The sequence below is a fragment of the Lynx rufus genome, unplaced genomic scaffold (genome assembly GCF_022079265.1).
Source record: "Lynx rufus isolate CCGP_SWC_20201006 ecotype Redwood Valley unplaced genomic scaffold, mLynRuf1.p SCAF_1, whole genome shotgun sequence".
Classification (NCBI taxonomy): domain Eukaryota; kingdom Metazoa; phylum Chordata; class Mammalia; order Carnivora; family Felidae; genus Lynx; species Lynx rufus.
Genome location: NW_025814823.1, coordinates 153,673,928 through 153,688,871, shown reverse-complemented (window position 1 = coordinate 153,688,871; position 14,944 = coordinate 153,673,928). Strand labels below are relative to the sequence as shown.

The window sequence follows — 14,944 nt, the reverse complement described above, 5'->3', positions numbered from 1 at the left end:
ATGCTCTTGTCTACGAACATTGTTTCTTGTCTAGTTTTTATTACGTTTTCTTTTGAAATTCGTTAGATTATGCTCGGCAACCAGCCGCTTGCCCAACCGGTTTCTCCCCTTCCCCCATCTCTCTTCACACATCACTTTTTCCTCCTTCCATCCAAGTAGTGGGCAAAACCCTGCAGCGCCGGTAACGCTCGCTTCGGTCTGGTCACTCAGCAGTTTATCCCTACTCGGTTTTGCAAACATCTCCCCACCCGGCGCCTGTCCCCCAGTGCCCCACTCTTTTATTATCTATTAGAGTGTGCTCGGTAAGGGGCTCCAGACAGCACGTCGAGGGTTTACGGTAGCCTGCCTACCAATAGGAGCCCACAATGAAGAGAAGTCAGGTTCAGCCTCCCGACAGCCCGTGTCTTCTTCCCTTAGCTGTACACCTACTGTACCCGCGAGCGAGCGAGGGAGCGAGCCGGGCGCGGGAGGGGACGCGCAGGGAGGGCGGACAGCAGCCGCGGCGTGCGCATGCGCACTGGGGTTGTTTTTCACAAAGCTGCTCTTAAAGTGAGCTGGCAGCCTCCAGCCGCCCGTCTTTGTAAGGAGACCACTGAGACTAGCAGAATCGTGGAGCAGCAGCCTCTGTGCTGCCCTGACTTTTTAAGAAATCTCAATGAACTATTTGTAAAGAATCACTGATCTTGCCTGCAAGCTTTTTGCACGGCAAAGACATCGATCAGTGTTAGGTGAAGATCACATTTTATATGTGATCTTGACTTTTTTTGTCTTACATTATATTTTTATAGATTTTGTTATAAACATGGTGCTGGGAAAGGTGAAGAGTTTGACAATAAGCTTTGACTGTCTTAATGACAGCAATGTCCCTGTGTATTCTAGTGGGGATACAGTCTCAGGAAGGGTGAATTTAGAAGTTACTGGGGAAATCAGAGTAAAATCTCTTAAAATTCATGCAAGAGGACATGCGAAAGTACGCTGGACCGAGTCAAGAAACGCCGGCTCCAATACTGCCTATACACAGAATTACACTGAAGAAGTAGAATATTTCAACCATAAAGACATCTTAATTGGACACGAAAGAGGTAAGTTTTTATATTATACAGAAATCATTAGACCTTGATTTTCTTTGGAAAAGTACCTTTTCAATTTTCCTGAATTCGTGTTAATTCTACTCCTGGCATAACACATAGCAGTTTGATAAAGATTAGCAAAGTTGGAAGATTGGGATTCTCCTTGACATTCATCGTGTGTTAAGCCGTAATGCATGCAGGCATCTGCAAAGTGACTGCAAACTGCACTTATTCAACTACCTCTGTCTATACCCGGCTTGGTCTGTGCCATACGCACTTGGAATACATTTCTATCTTACTTGTAAATTCTACTTAAATCTCATTCAGTAATTTTACTAATAAGTTTTCAAATGAATTGCTAAAATCTGCAGTCCAATATTCGATTTTTTTTCCCTTGTACTCTGCAACCTTAGATCTTAAAAAACTAAGCTTCAGTGAAGAAATGGAGTAACATTTTTAAGTGGGTAAATAGGTGGTTTTCATTTTTAGTATTGACATGCAAAATATTTTAAAGAATTGATCGTTGTTCTTTGATAAAGGATTTCTGTGGCTTATTTTGACATATGGCATCAACACCCCACGTGTTTTTTCCCTATTCTTTCCAGATCCTTTATAAATTTACATCAAGCATTCTCTATTTTAAAGGATAGTGTCTATCATTATGATAGGTTTCAAATCAGTTTTAGAAGCCATTTCGGGTCAGTAATTTTCTTTTCCGAGTATGATGCCTAACTTTGGAACGTGCATTCAATGAAACCGGTGCCAGTCAAATGGAATTGAAAAGTATTCGGCACATTGGATTTGATTTTTGGTTAGAAAGGGAAGATGAAGGGTTGTCAAGGGGAGAAGGGGTCCTAAGATTTCCAATCTATTGTTTAAGTGGTTACATTGTGGAAATATAGGAGACTCTAAGCTTGTTTTTCTAAGTTTCCACCCTTTGTTAGAAGCGGTTCAATCCTGTTTCGGACCAGTTCTGGGGGGTGGTGAGGAGGGGCGCTTGTTCTGCTCTCAGCAGATTGGTTACACGCGTCAGGTGGTGGCGATGACTTAATTCCTAGCCCAAGAAGAATATAATGTTAAAACTGGTTATGTAATTTTATGCTTCTCCTTTTTCATGCAGTATTTAGTTCAAATGTTGACGATTTTGAAAAAGTACAGGACATCTTTACCTTTTTTAATATTAAAAAATATACATCCTTGAGGAAGTGCTAATTGAACTAAGGCAAGTGTCGAAATGAAGGATGCTTGGGAGTTACAGCATTTAACTCATTTTTTTTTAATAGATTAAGATGAAATCAGTTCTTTGGTTGGGTTTTCACGGTTACACACAGGTCATTTGTATTCTGAAATAATTTCTAGTTAATCCTTCTGAGCAGTAAGACTGATGTTAAATGTAAATGCCTAATGACAGCTTTGGTATTTGTTGAGAAGGAGGCACACGAGTTTGTGTTTGAACCTTTCTGGACATTGCAGCTTTTTATCAAACGGTTAAGAAACAAAGGTTTTTAAGGAGCTGAGGTTTGCAGTGGGATAAAAGTAGAATAACGACTTATGGGGGCAAACGCAGTTTGATTAGTTACTCGATGATTTCACGGTAAAGAAAACTATGTACCCCGTACCCCAACGAGATGCCCCTCAACCCCTGCAAGGCGCGGACGAGCTCTTAGCTGGAATAGTTTCAATGACTTAAAAGTGGGACCTCTCAAACTAGCCTGGTAACTGAGACCCCGCCCCGGGCGACCGGCGATAGGCGGAGCCGCGTTTGTTAGCCTGTTGCTAAGGCGATGCCAGGCTCTGATTGGATTGGGCGCGGGCGGGTGGGGAGAGTGGGCTCGCGCCGGTTGGGGCGAGGCTTGGAACCGGCGTGCGCCGGTAAAGGTCCCTCCAGAGTGGCCGCCCCCGCCCGTACTCGCATCCCTCCCCGAGCTTGTGGAGGCGCCGTGGTTCATGTCACGGAATGTTGTCGCCCCTCACCTCGGCTTGCTTGGGGACCCCGAAGAAAACGATCTTGGGTTTCAGCAGAGTAGAGGGGGAGAAGCTCCTGCTGGCCTTACAGGTGCCGAACGGCCCTGGGCGTAACTTCAGCTGACGATTCTATTCTGAAGGAACTTGGGTAGGCAGGGTTAGCAGGACCCCGTTTTCCTGTTCTCGGCTGGAAGATGTCAGCTGGCTTCTGTAAACGCTCATTCCCTGAGCTGAAACAAAGCGTGTTGTGGACCTATGCAGTCCCCAGACCGGCTACCTTGATTTGACCTGAGGGACAGACCGTAAAGGCTGGCCAGGAGGAGAGGGAAAAGTGCCACTGACAACGAAAGCTGGGGTCGGGGCCTTGGCGAGCATTCCCTGGCCCCTCCCCATTGTTTCCCGGGGACTATGCAGCCCTGCCCACCCCCCCACCCCGCCCCAGTTTCCCTCACCGCAACTGTAAAGGTGTCAGGGTGGCCCGAGCCAGATCGAACCGGTCACCGGCTGGGGCGTGTAAAGCGGAAGCGCCGCGGTGCGGTCGCCCCGCCCCCAGTCCAGCAGGGTAGGCTGCGCGAACGCGAGCGCGAGCGCCGCGCGACGTATGCCGTATGTATAGCGGGTCGCGCGGGCGGCGGCGGCGCGCGGGCGGGCCGGCTGGGATCTGCTCGCGCCGGTTTAGGCCGGTCCTCTCCTGCTCCGGTCTAGTTCTTGATTGACAGCCCGGCACTTGTTTACCACGGCGCGGCCGCCGCAGCTCGCCTCAATGAGACTGCTGAGCTGGCACAAAAAGGGAGAGAGAAGGGAAGAAAAGGAGAGGGAGGCAAACTTTGGGCGCCTTCGAGGGGAGCGAGTGTACATGGCCCCCAACTCACCAGCCAATTTTCAGTGCTGAAATTCTTTCAGAGGATTTGCACAGGGGACGAGGAAAATAGTACTGAGATATGAGGGAATCATCGTGGGTTTTGAATAAAAGTATCCACATATAGACGCGCTTTTTTCCTTTTCTCCCTTTGATGTAAGGGAAGCATCACGTTTTTTGTGTACCTTCGATACTTTTTGGTGAGGGAAAAGTTAAATGATTTTACCAGTCTCGTCTCCTCTCGTGGTAAATGATGGTGTCTACACTAAAAAGTACGTTAATAATAAGACATTTATGTAATTATAATATTTAGAAGGCTAAGAAAAGTCATTTTAAGAATCCAGAATCCCCGCCCGTATTTTCATTAAGTATATTTATTATGGAGAAATTTTTAAAATAAGCTCTTTGGCCGAAAGAAATTGGTTATAAAATGAAAGGTCATTCATCTGGAAATTGGAAACAACCTAATTGGAGTTCATTTTTCAAGGATGTAGAACATGTTTCCCCGTAAGCAGGCAACCTTTAAAAGATCTTAAAGCTATTTAAGGGTTTTTTTAATATATGTATGCACATTTTTAGCTGTCGCTAGGACAAACTGAGTGTGGTCATCATTTTAGGGTCAATAAAGAATTTTTATTTTTAGCTTTGAAACTGACATTAAAATCACTGTTCCGTTTTTCTTTTTAACGTCAACATTTGACAAAGTTTTCTAATGGTTTTAGAATTATAACATTCATTTCATCTGTATCAAAACTGACAGACTTGAAAGGTTTACCCAGTTTTTATTATATGTCTCATAATAAGCTTAAATAAACCATTGGAGACCAAGATAACATCTTAGTGTGAAATTTGAGCTCTTCCTCTTTTTTGTTGAGCATGTACTGTATTGGATGCAGATCCTGTAGAGTTGGCTCATATACCATTAAAATACTTGCCTTTGGGGTAGAAGTGTTAATTATCCCCATCTTACAGATGAGGCAACTGAAGTCTCAGGATTTGTATTTCACCCAGGGGAAGTAACCAAAGTAAGAACTGGCATTAAGACCTCTCAGACTACAAAGCTTGTGGCCTTAATCGTTATAGGAGTATCTTTAAAGTTATGCCACTGTGAGGAGTGTGCAAAGGTTTAACGTCAAGCTTTTTTTTCCTTTTTGTTTGTTTTAAGATGATGATAATTCCGAAGAAGGCTTCAACACTATTCATTCAGGAAGGCATGAATATGCATTCAGCTTCGAGCTTCCACAGACGTAAGTATTATAACAGGCATTCTTCATAAACCTCCATTCTTTTAAAATTAAAATTATTCTAAATTTAAATATTTTTAGTTTAAAAAAAAAAAACCCTTTTCATTATTGAATGTTGCTAGAGGAAAACAATACACTGAAAGAAGTAGCTACTTTTTAATCTAGCCTGGCAAAATTATAGAAAGCAAAGCTCAATTCTTAGTACTTTGTCTCAAGATCTGTGAGGTTTTTAAAACTTGAATAGTATTTCACCTAACGTGAGTGAATTAGAAGATCCTGCTCAAATAGTAACCATTTTATAAGTACTTTATTTATCATCAATTGGTACTAGCAGAAACATAGAACATATCAAGTCTTTTCTGCTAATGCTAACCAACAGCAGTAAACTAAAAAGATAAAAATAATTAGGAATAGATTAACTTTAGAAATGATGTTCTTTAGATACGGATTCAGCTTCTGTGCAAAGAGCTGATTGAAAAGGTCCCAAAAGAGATACTATATGATCTGAACTTAAAAGGAAACACCCATCATGTACCTAAATATAAGGCTTGGAATATAGTATGGAAGAAGAAAAGAAAGTGGTTTATTCTTAACATAAAAATAGATCGTTAAAAAACAAATACTCCCCTCAATTTTTTAATATCTTTGATAATTCTAGTACTTGAGTTACATGTGAATAGTTCATAAATGGTATTTTTCAGAAATTCTATTTCCTCCATGCCCTAATCTACTTTTTAAGAGACATACTGCAAGTGTGAATATAATGCTAATACTGGGCCTGAATATTTCTCAGGGTGAAGGTAATTTAATATTTATATGTTTTTTAAAAATTTGTAAACCAAGGTCATTAACTTTTTTTAATGTTTATTTATTTATTTTGAGAGAAAAAGAGGGAGAGCGAATCCAAAGCAGGCTCTGCACTGTCAGCTCAGAGCCGGACATGGGGCTCAATCCCACAAACCATGAGGTCTCGACCTGATCCAAAATCAAGAGTCAGATGTTTGACTGAGCCACCCAGGCACCCCAAATCAAGGTCATTTAAAATAAAGTCTGGAAGACTAACATAAATACTGCATTTTATTTTTCTGTGCTATACACATTAATACAGGAGTCTAAAATACAAAAATATCTGTAAAAACAACACTACTTCTCATGCTAATCTAAGTTAGCACTGTACCTTATACATAACTGAACCCTGGGCATTTTTCTAAGGAAATTATGAAAGAAGAAAAAAAAAAAAAAAACTAAGCCTACCGAAATAAAACCTCCACAATTAATAAAATTTGGGAGAATTGAAAAACACTTCTGATTTTCTTGACAGAGATTAACAGAAATGTTTCTTTTTCTTTTTAAACCTATAAAGTTAGAAAACCTGGCCAAAAAGAGTTAGAATATGAGTAAACTAGGAAATGGGAAACCAGCTTTTTAGAGTTTCAGTAGACCTATAAAATGCAAATTTTTTAAAATTATAACAAATGGCCTATGCCTTTTCTAGACCTTCTTAATTAGTTACTACAAAAAGAGATTTCTAGCCAGTGGGTAGAATTTCTTAATAGAAATACTTAAACCATTCTTAACTTCATTTTTAGATTAAACTTTTGATCTTTCAAGAATTATTCATTTCCAAACTTGCATAATTTTGCCACCAGCATTAAAAGTAGCTTCTTCTTAGTTTAAAGGGATTGTATTCTTCTGGCTTTTTTAAGCAAAATTACTATAATATTAACTGTTAGCTATTGTCATTTGGAAAACAGAAGATTTTTTTCCCCCAATGACTTATCCCTTTGGAAATTAAAAAAATTCTATGTTTGATACCTCATTGATAATAAACAGTGCCCTGTAGTAACACTTCTATATGCTGACCTGCTGTATAATTATTAAAAAGAGGTAATAAAATTAATATATTGAACTTTATATTCTGCACAGACCACTTGCTACCTCATTCGAAGGCCGACATGGCAGTGTGCGCTATTGGGTGAAAGCCGAATTGCACAGGCCTTGGCTTCTACCAGTAAAATTAAAGAAGGAATTTACAGTCTTTGAGCATATAGATATCAACACTCCTTCATTACTGGTAAGAATTGACTGAATTCTTCATTCTTGTTTTCAGCATATAAATATTAAAGAATAATCACCTAAACTATGCAATAAGTATAAATTTTAAATTGTGATTTATCTTAAAATTCATAACTATTTTTTAATATTTATTTTAAAAATACAGTCAAGAGCACACAAATTAGCGAAAAGTATGCTCATATTTTCTGACATTGTAATAACTTCAGCATATGGTATGAAATAACTCTTACTCAAAAGATAAAAATAACAAAAAATAGATCTGTTCCTTGGATAATTCTAGCAGAAGAGGAACAGTAGTATCAGTTATTATTATAAGACCATATCACTTACCATGAAAAGATCATAATCTAAAATTCGCATTGCATTCTTCCAACATAGGGATAGTTGTCAAATGTTGGGGAGATTTTGTCACTTTGATGAAAAAACAATTCCATTTTAAAAGCAATTCTTCTTAATTGCATTTTTCCACAAGATTCAAATTTGACTTTAAAAACTTTATTTGGTTTAAACAAATGATAACATCTTCAAGCAAATAACATTAAAAATGAGAGTTTTCCTTTTTTCACATAATTAATTGATTGTTACATTCTTAAAGAAAGATGTTAACATTTGGGATTATAACCAAACTGCTTTCTAAGCTGCCTTTTTTTTTTAAAGGCAGTTTATGTGGAAAGGGTTTTTTTGTTTGTTTGGATGGTTAGTTTTTAATTACTGTATATGTAAAACTTTGTTTATGGAATGTGATGTTAAACCTTGTACCCCTTTTTTTAATTGAATGGAAATTTATATATAAACAAAAATAATTGTATAATTCAGGAGCCATCAGTTAGGTGTTTTTTGAAGTACATTTGGATACACTTAGAAAAAAAGCAACACTGCTTTTAATTTTAATTCTCCCAAGAATTTGGGATTTTTATATTAAAACATTGTTACTGTCCCAATTTCATGCATTGATCTTTTTCTCCACATTTATTTCTTACAGTCACCCCAAGCAGGCACAAAAGAAAAGACTCTCTGTTGCTGGTTCTGTACCTCAGGCCCAATATCCTTAAGTGCCAAAATCGAAAGGAAGGGCTATACCCCAGGTACGTATGAGATGGCTTCCCAAGGAAAACGATCCTTCATTTAGGTTTTATATATAAATTTATGGAATGTCTCTAAATGCAAACATAATATAGTATTCTTTAGTAAAGTAACTCAGTTTTCTTTCGTAAATTGGAATGTAGTGTCCATTTTTAAATAGCTACTGTAAATGAGTAGTTCTTTTTCATAATTCTAAATTACTTCCTGCTTTTGGGACAGTTTTTTGTCCATGTAGTCCTTGTAGAGCAATGAACTTACATTTTAAGTTCTTAAGAATCCATTTTTGGGTTTGTTTTACCTTTTTCTGCTTTTTTAACAGTAGATACATATTTTTTTTCTCTAGGTGAATCAATTCAGATATTTGCTGAGATTGAAAACTGCTCTTCCCGAATGGTAGTGCCAAAGGCAGCCATTTACCAAACACAGGCCTTCTATGCCAAAGGGAAAATGAAGGAAGTAAAACAGCTTGTGGCTAACTTACGTGGGGAATCCTTATCATCTGGAAAGACAGATACCTGGAATGGAAAGTTGCTGAAAATTCCACCAGTTTCTCCCTCTATCCTCGACTGTAGCATAATTCGTGTGGAATATTCACTAATGGTATGTATAGAGTTAAGGGTTTGTTGTTGTTATTTAGTATTAAAGTCATGAGGATATTATTTTGTCTTATATCCAGGATTTGATTTTTATATTCCATATATGATATATAAAAATATATGTAAATACTAAATTTGGTTTATAATTAATCATTTACCTCACGTGTAAACGTACTATACAGTATTATACATAACTAGAGAAAAATTTCTAGTATGTTTTACATATATATAACTAAGAAACAAAGTAAATGAAGGCTTCAACATTAAAATTGGGTTATTAGTTTTTAAAAAAGAAATAATACTTGGAATTCTAAACCTAACATCTTTTTTCAATGTTTAGGTATATGTGGATATTCCTGGAGCTATGGATTTATTTCTTAATTTGCCACTTGTCATTGGTACCATTCCTCTACATCCATTTGGTAGCAGAACCTCAAGTGTAAGCAGTCAGTGTAGCATGAATATGAACTGGCTTGGTTTATCCCTACCTGAAAGACCTGAAGGTAATTTGATAATGCATGTTTAAGCTTAATTTCTTAATATTTTCAAGAACATAATTTTGCTTCTAATATTTTATAGATACACTTTTGTCTATATCTGCAGACAGTAGATGTGTCCCTAATGTTAGATTTAAAACCTATATCCCTATAGTTTTGATCACAAAACAAAAAATTATTTTTTTTATCTTGACATTCTTTTTTAATATCTATTATTCTGTGTATTTTGACATGCATAAGAACATGCTGTTCGAATTGCGTGTATCTTTTTCCTTCAGCACCACCCAGCTATGCAGAAGTGGTAACAGAGGAACAAAGGCGGAACAATCTTGCACCAGTGAGTGCTTGTGATGACTTTGAGAGAGCGCTTCAAGGACCACTGTTTGCTTATATCCAGGAGTTTCGGTTCTTGCCTCCACCTCTTTATTCAGAGGTAAACACTAGCTCCTCAAGTATGAAATAGGCTAGCTCTCCTGGGAAATACTATTGTAGACTTTTTTAAAAACGTAGTTCAGTTTTGATTAGCATCATATTAATAGAAAAATAATTTAAAACAACAGGATTAAGCATTAAATTATGGTTGTCCAGATTTAAATAAGTTTCATTCTTAACTTTAATAAGTAGGACTCATATTATTGGGGAAACAGGGATAGTGGTCCAGTCTCATGCTCACAGAATGTCAGTTAAAGGAATAATTCATTTTTTTAAGCTTATTTATATTTGTTTTGAGAGAGAGAGAGAGCAAGCACATGCGGGGAAGGGGCAGAAAGAGAGCTTTACAGAGAATCCCAAGCAGGTTCTGCACTGTCAGCGCAGAGCCTGATACGGGGTTTGAACTCACAAACCATGACATCATGACCTGAGCCAAAATCAAGAGTCAGATGCTCAACAGACTGAGTCAACCAGGCACCCCAGGACTAATTCATATTTTAAGCATCAATAGAAGTGGCATTTTGCAACCATAAATTAATTCAGTAGCTTTAATTCATCTTACTCATCAGCCTTTTCAAGTTTAATTCTTGCATATTTTAACAGTCATAGGGGAAAAGAACATGCGCAAAAACATGTTAGACAGACATTTCTATTCATCTCTCATTGATGACCACCAAGCATGTAGGTGAATAAAACATGGCCCTTACTTGAGAGAAGCTCACAGACTAGTGAGAAGAACAAATTTAGAGATGAAATATTCCATAATAGTATGATAGGAATGCATGCAGTTCATTTGAGAACAGTTCATTAGGACTTGGGAATCAGGAAAGGCTTCCCTGAGAAGGTGATTATTAAGTCAGATCTTCAAAATAAGTAGTCCTCAAAAAGTAATATAGTCCAGGCAGGAAAAACAGCATGTGGAAGGCAAGGAGGCAGGGTAGAAAGCCAGCAATTTCGGGATACTTCAGAATATATCTTAATATATGTTTGAACAGGGGCGCCTGGGTGGCTTTGCTGACTTGGCTCAGGTCATGGTCTCACAGTTTGTGAGTTCGAGCCCCACGTCAGGCTCTGTGCTGACAGCTCAGCGCCTGGAGCCTGCTTCAGATTCTGTGTCTCCCTCTCTCTCTGCCCTTCCCTTGCTCGTGCTCTGTCTCTCAAAAATAAATACACATTAAAAAATTTTTTTTAAAAATACATACATGTTTGGGGCGCCTGGGTGGCGCAGTCGGTTAAGCGTCCGACTTCAGCCAGGTCACGATCTCGCGCTCCGTGAGTTCGAGCCCCGCGTCGGGCTCTGGGCTGATGGCTCAGAGCCTGGAGCCTGTTTCCGATTCTGTGTCTCCCTCTCTCTCTGCCCCTCCCCCGTTCATGCTCTGTCTCTCTCTGTCCCAAAAATAAATAAAAAACGTTGAAAAAAAAAAAAGTTTTTAAAAATACATACATGTTTGAAGGGCTTTAAAGTTGCCCTTGATACCAGTATAATACCAAATAGTTTTGTAAATCACTGGAATCAACCTAATCCTTTTGGTTATCATAGTTTAGTAATTTTACTACATATTATTACTCTCAAATAAGACATAATGGGATTGTTTCACTCTGCAAGAAATTGCTCCTTTTCTCCCTTAACATCATTGCCAGAAGAGTGTGTTTTCCTTTGAATGTGGTTAATAGGAGATCCCCTTTACTCATTGAAATGTAGAATATTTAGAATTTGTTTTTGTAAATTCTTATGGTTTTCTATCCTACTATTCTATTTCATAAAATTTCCCTTACAATGTTAAAAATGTTCTCCCACTTACAGATTTTATTACATTTTTACACTGATGTTTCTGTCTTAAGTCAGTCACTACTGATTTGATCTGAGGCCTTCTGGCTGTACAACAGGCATTTTAAAAGAATGACAATCTAATCAATTTGTAGTAAAATTCTACTTCCTTCTTTTAAAGTGAACTAAGATAATTAAGGGAATTTAAAAACTTTTAAAACCCTAAATTGGTTCAAAGTGTGATTTAATTAATAGCCGCATGGGGGGAGGAGTTCTAGATTGTATTACAGTGATTTTTTTTTTTTTGTCTCTTTTAAGTCATTAAAAGGTAGATGCTTTTTTTTCCTCTAAAAATGTGTTTTACCTAAAGTTTCTGAGGCACTTTGGACTGTGCCACATTTAAATACAAGTAAAAATGCGTGTTGCCCAAACGATGTCTCACAAAAAGGAACGTATTAAAGGCAGCTATTTGCCTTCCTATGTCAATTCTCTTTCTAGCTGAGAAACAGCTGAAATATACTCACGTTGCTTAAATGTATGTGCATATGAAAGTCACTGTAGAAATAGAGAAGGTGGGAAGACTGTAGAGCATTTTGGATTCAGCATTATTTCTTGATACACACTGTTTTTCTAGGCCCTCTGGGGTTTTACACAACTGCATTCTTCTCAAAGCCTAGAAAAGAGAGGAGTTGACTTTTTTGTAAAAGGATAAAAGGGATACTTCATAAAAGGAGATCATTGCTATGAAGATGTTTTCCATTGTGTATTTGAGTCTTCGTTCCTACTAAGTGCGGAGTAAAACACCATTCTCTGATAAAATTTCACCATTACCTTTTGGAAAAGAGAACTATTTGGGCATACCTTTATAAATTTTATTATTAACCTAGTAATTAAATCTAAGACACTTTATAGATAATACTAGTATCCTTTCTTCCCTTAAATGCTGCATATGTTCTTTCTGATTAAATTCCTCAGTGGTACTCAAAATGTTAGTCATTAGCTGCATTTTTACTAGACCTTATCAAATAACTATTTTTTTTTCACTTTTCTTTTTAGATTGATCCAAATCCTGATCAGTCAGCAGATGATAGACCATCCTGCCCCTCTCGTTGAAGGAACTGTGTTAGATCAACTTGATGTGGGTTCTGAACTGTATCTCTTCCCAGCTGAGGACAGAGAAGTATCTTGGAGACACGTTTTCAGAGGAAGTGGAATTGCTTTTGCCCAGAAAAATGGCAGATACATGAAACAACCAGTGATCATGCTTTAGAAGCCTACAGCAACATTCTGGGACTGCTCCAACATGCTTGAAGATCTAAGCTTTTCTCCTTTAACACAGGCACATATTAAGAGCAGTCTTCTTAGCCTATGGTCATACGTGTCAAGACACCACGTTGTAAAGAGGGATGATTTCCTTCTTTTGATTTGAAAATTTGCACATGCTCAATGCTTACATTGTGCAGTTCCGATGTCACTACAGCTTTTTTTTTTTTCCATTTATGCCAGACTCTTGATACTCTTTAAAAACTTGTTTGTGGTCAGCACAACAAGGAACAAAAGAAAGCTTTGAAAAAACTTTAACATGAAAAAAACGCACTGACTTTTTTTTTAATTTAATATAGCCTGGACTTTACCTGCGTATGCACATGCTCAGAAATGTCCTACTAGGCTGACCATGTATCACCTCTTCAGCTTGGATCCTATTGTGGATTTATTTACAAACATCAAATGCCTTCAAGCCAATCCTTCTTGCTGTATGTTTTGCAGCCTACTGTAGTAGATACGCAACAGATATGTGGGAAAAGAGATAAGAGGAGGAAGCTAATAAGAGACTTTGTCAAGATTGTATACCTTCTTGGTTTCTTTTAAGAATTTGTTGCCTTTCTACTATTACAGCAAAGCAGCATTTTGTTACTGACTGCCTAAAATCACTTAATCTCAGGTGAACGCATCACTTGCCAAACTGTTGGAATGCTATTTGTGTTTTGTTGCACTGTTGAGTTATTTTTTTGTTTTGTTTGTTTGGTTGGCTTTTTGGAGAGGGAAATTTGGAAAAGGGACATACACAAAAGTGATAACCCACCCACATTCCCTTTTTATCATTACATATAAGAAGAAAGTAGCAGAGCTAAGAATGGAGTAAAGAAAGGCAGTATGGCAGGCACCAGCAAAGAGTTAAGGGCTTGTTGCTCTTAAAAATGATTGTTATTTTTATTATTTTAAGAGTATGAAAATTTTCCAGTCACTGGAAAGGAGGAGAAAGTGCATTTATTTTTGTACGGAGTTACTTAATTACCTCCAAAACACCTATGTTGGAAATCATTTTTGCTGGTGCAAAGTGTTTTAATGAGCAGGAATATGTACACACACACATACACACACACACACACACATACATATTAGAGAGTTCAATCTATATATTTCGTGTCCTGCTCAAGCTTCTCAGAGCTTGAAAACCCAAGTTTATTCTAAAAGTGTATAACTTCAGAATTATAAGTATACTAGAATATGTGCTGGGATGATAACTGTTTTATATTTTTGTGGGGTTTTTTTTAATGAAAGTATTTTTTCCATTACCTAAAGAACATTTTGCTAAACATGAGAAACAACTCACTTTGAGTATATATAGATAAGAGCAACCACATCAGTAAATTATAGTTTATATTAAAGATAATTTACAGTTGGCTCATAACAAATATACCAGCATTCATGATGACACTTAAAAACTGCATTTTCCAAGGTACCAAGTTTACCGATCGTCTTACTTTGGAAGGAATTCAGCTCTGATGTTTTTAATGAAAATCAGCATCTCTGATATTGCAACATACGTGTGAAATGGGTGTTACATCTATCCTGCCGTTTAACCCCACAGTTAATAAAGTGGCTGAAAATAATAGTAACTCTGGCTTGGTGCTTGACCTGGTTAAATACTGTCTTAAAGCTTCATACAAAACAAATAGGCTTTTCCATAAGTGGCCTTTAAGAAAACATGGAAGACAATTCATGTTTGAAAAATGCTGACAGGGTGAAGAAAGCCCAGCGTAAAAATGAATCACGTTTTAGGTGATTCAGTAAAGGGTTTGGGCTCCCGTAGCAAACTAATACTAGATAATAAGGAAATGGGGGTGAAATATTTTTTTATTGTTGTTAAATCATTTTGTGAATGTCCCCCTCAAAAGAAGCTAATGGAATATTTGGCATAAAGGGCATTTGGTGGTTTTATTTTTGTTTGGGGGGGGGTGTGTCTGAAAAATCCCTTTTCTTTTTTCTCTTATGTCTAACTAGGGAACAATTGTTGATATGCATAGCATTGGAATACTTATCATCATATACTCTTATAAATAACACATGAAA

The 14,944-nt window shown here is 37.6% G+C and overlaps 1 protein-coding gene across 4 annotated transcripts; it reads left to right on the top strand.

The window, feature by feature from the left end:
- Positions 1 to 570: 570 nt before the first annotated feature.
- Positions 571 to 14,490, top strand: ARRDC3 (arrestin domain containing 3). Of its 4 annotated transcripts, XM_047088968.1 has the most exons (8): positions 572 to 1,082; positions 5,060 to 5,141; positions 7,065 to 7,212; positions 8,197 to 8,299; positions 8,641 to 8,897; positions 9,234 to 9,396; positions 9,669 to 9,823; positions 12,647 to 14,490. In XM_047088968.1, the coding sequence occupies exons 1-8, from the start codon at positions 803 to 805 to the stop codon at positions 12,701 to 12,703; spliced, it is 1,245 nt and encodes a 414-aa protein (XP_046944924.1). In that variant the 5' UTR covers positions 572 to 802; the 3' UTR covers positions 12,704 to 14,490. The 4 variants fall into 4 exon arrangements, with proteins under 4 accessions (XP_046944942.1, XP_046944933.1, XP_046944924.1 ...); XM_047088986.1 differs by lacking the exon at positions 9,669 to 9,823 and having other exon boundaries at positions 571 to 1,082; XM_047088977.1 differs by lacking the exon at positions 12,647 to 14,490 and having other exon boundaries at positions 571 to 1,082; positions 9,631 to 9,782.
- Positions 14,491 to 14,944: the final 454 nt, after the last annotated feature.

Coding starts and splice junctions, on each gene's coding strand:
- ARRDC3 (XM_047088968.1), top strand. CDS start 803: ATGGTGCTGGGAAAGGTGAAGAGTTTGACAATAAGCTTTGACTGTCTT. Junction 1,083..5,059: donor CTTAATTGGACACGAAAGAG/GTAAGTTTTTAT, acceptor GTTTGTTTTAAG/ATGATGATAATTCCGAAGAA. Junction 5,142..7,064: donor AGCTTCGAGCTTCCACAGAC/GTAAGTATTATA, acceptor TATTCTGCACAG/ACCACTTGCTACCTCATTCG.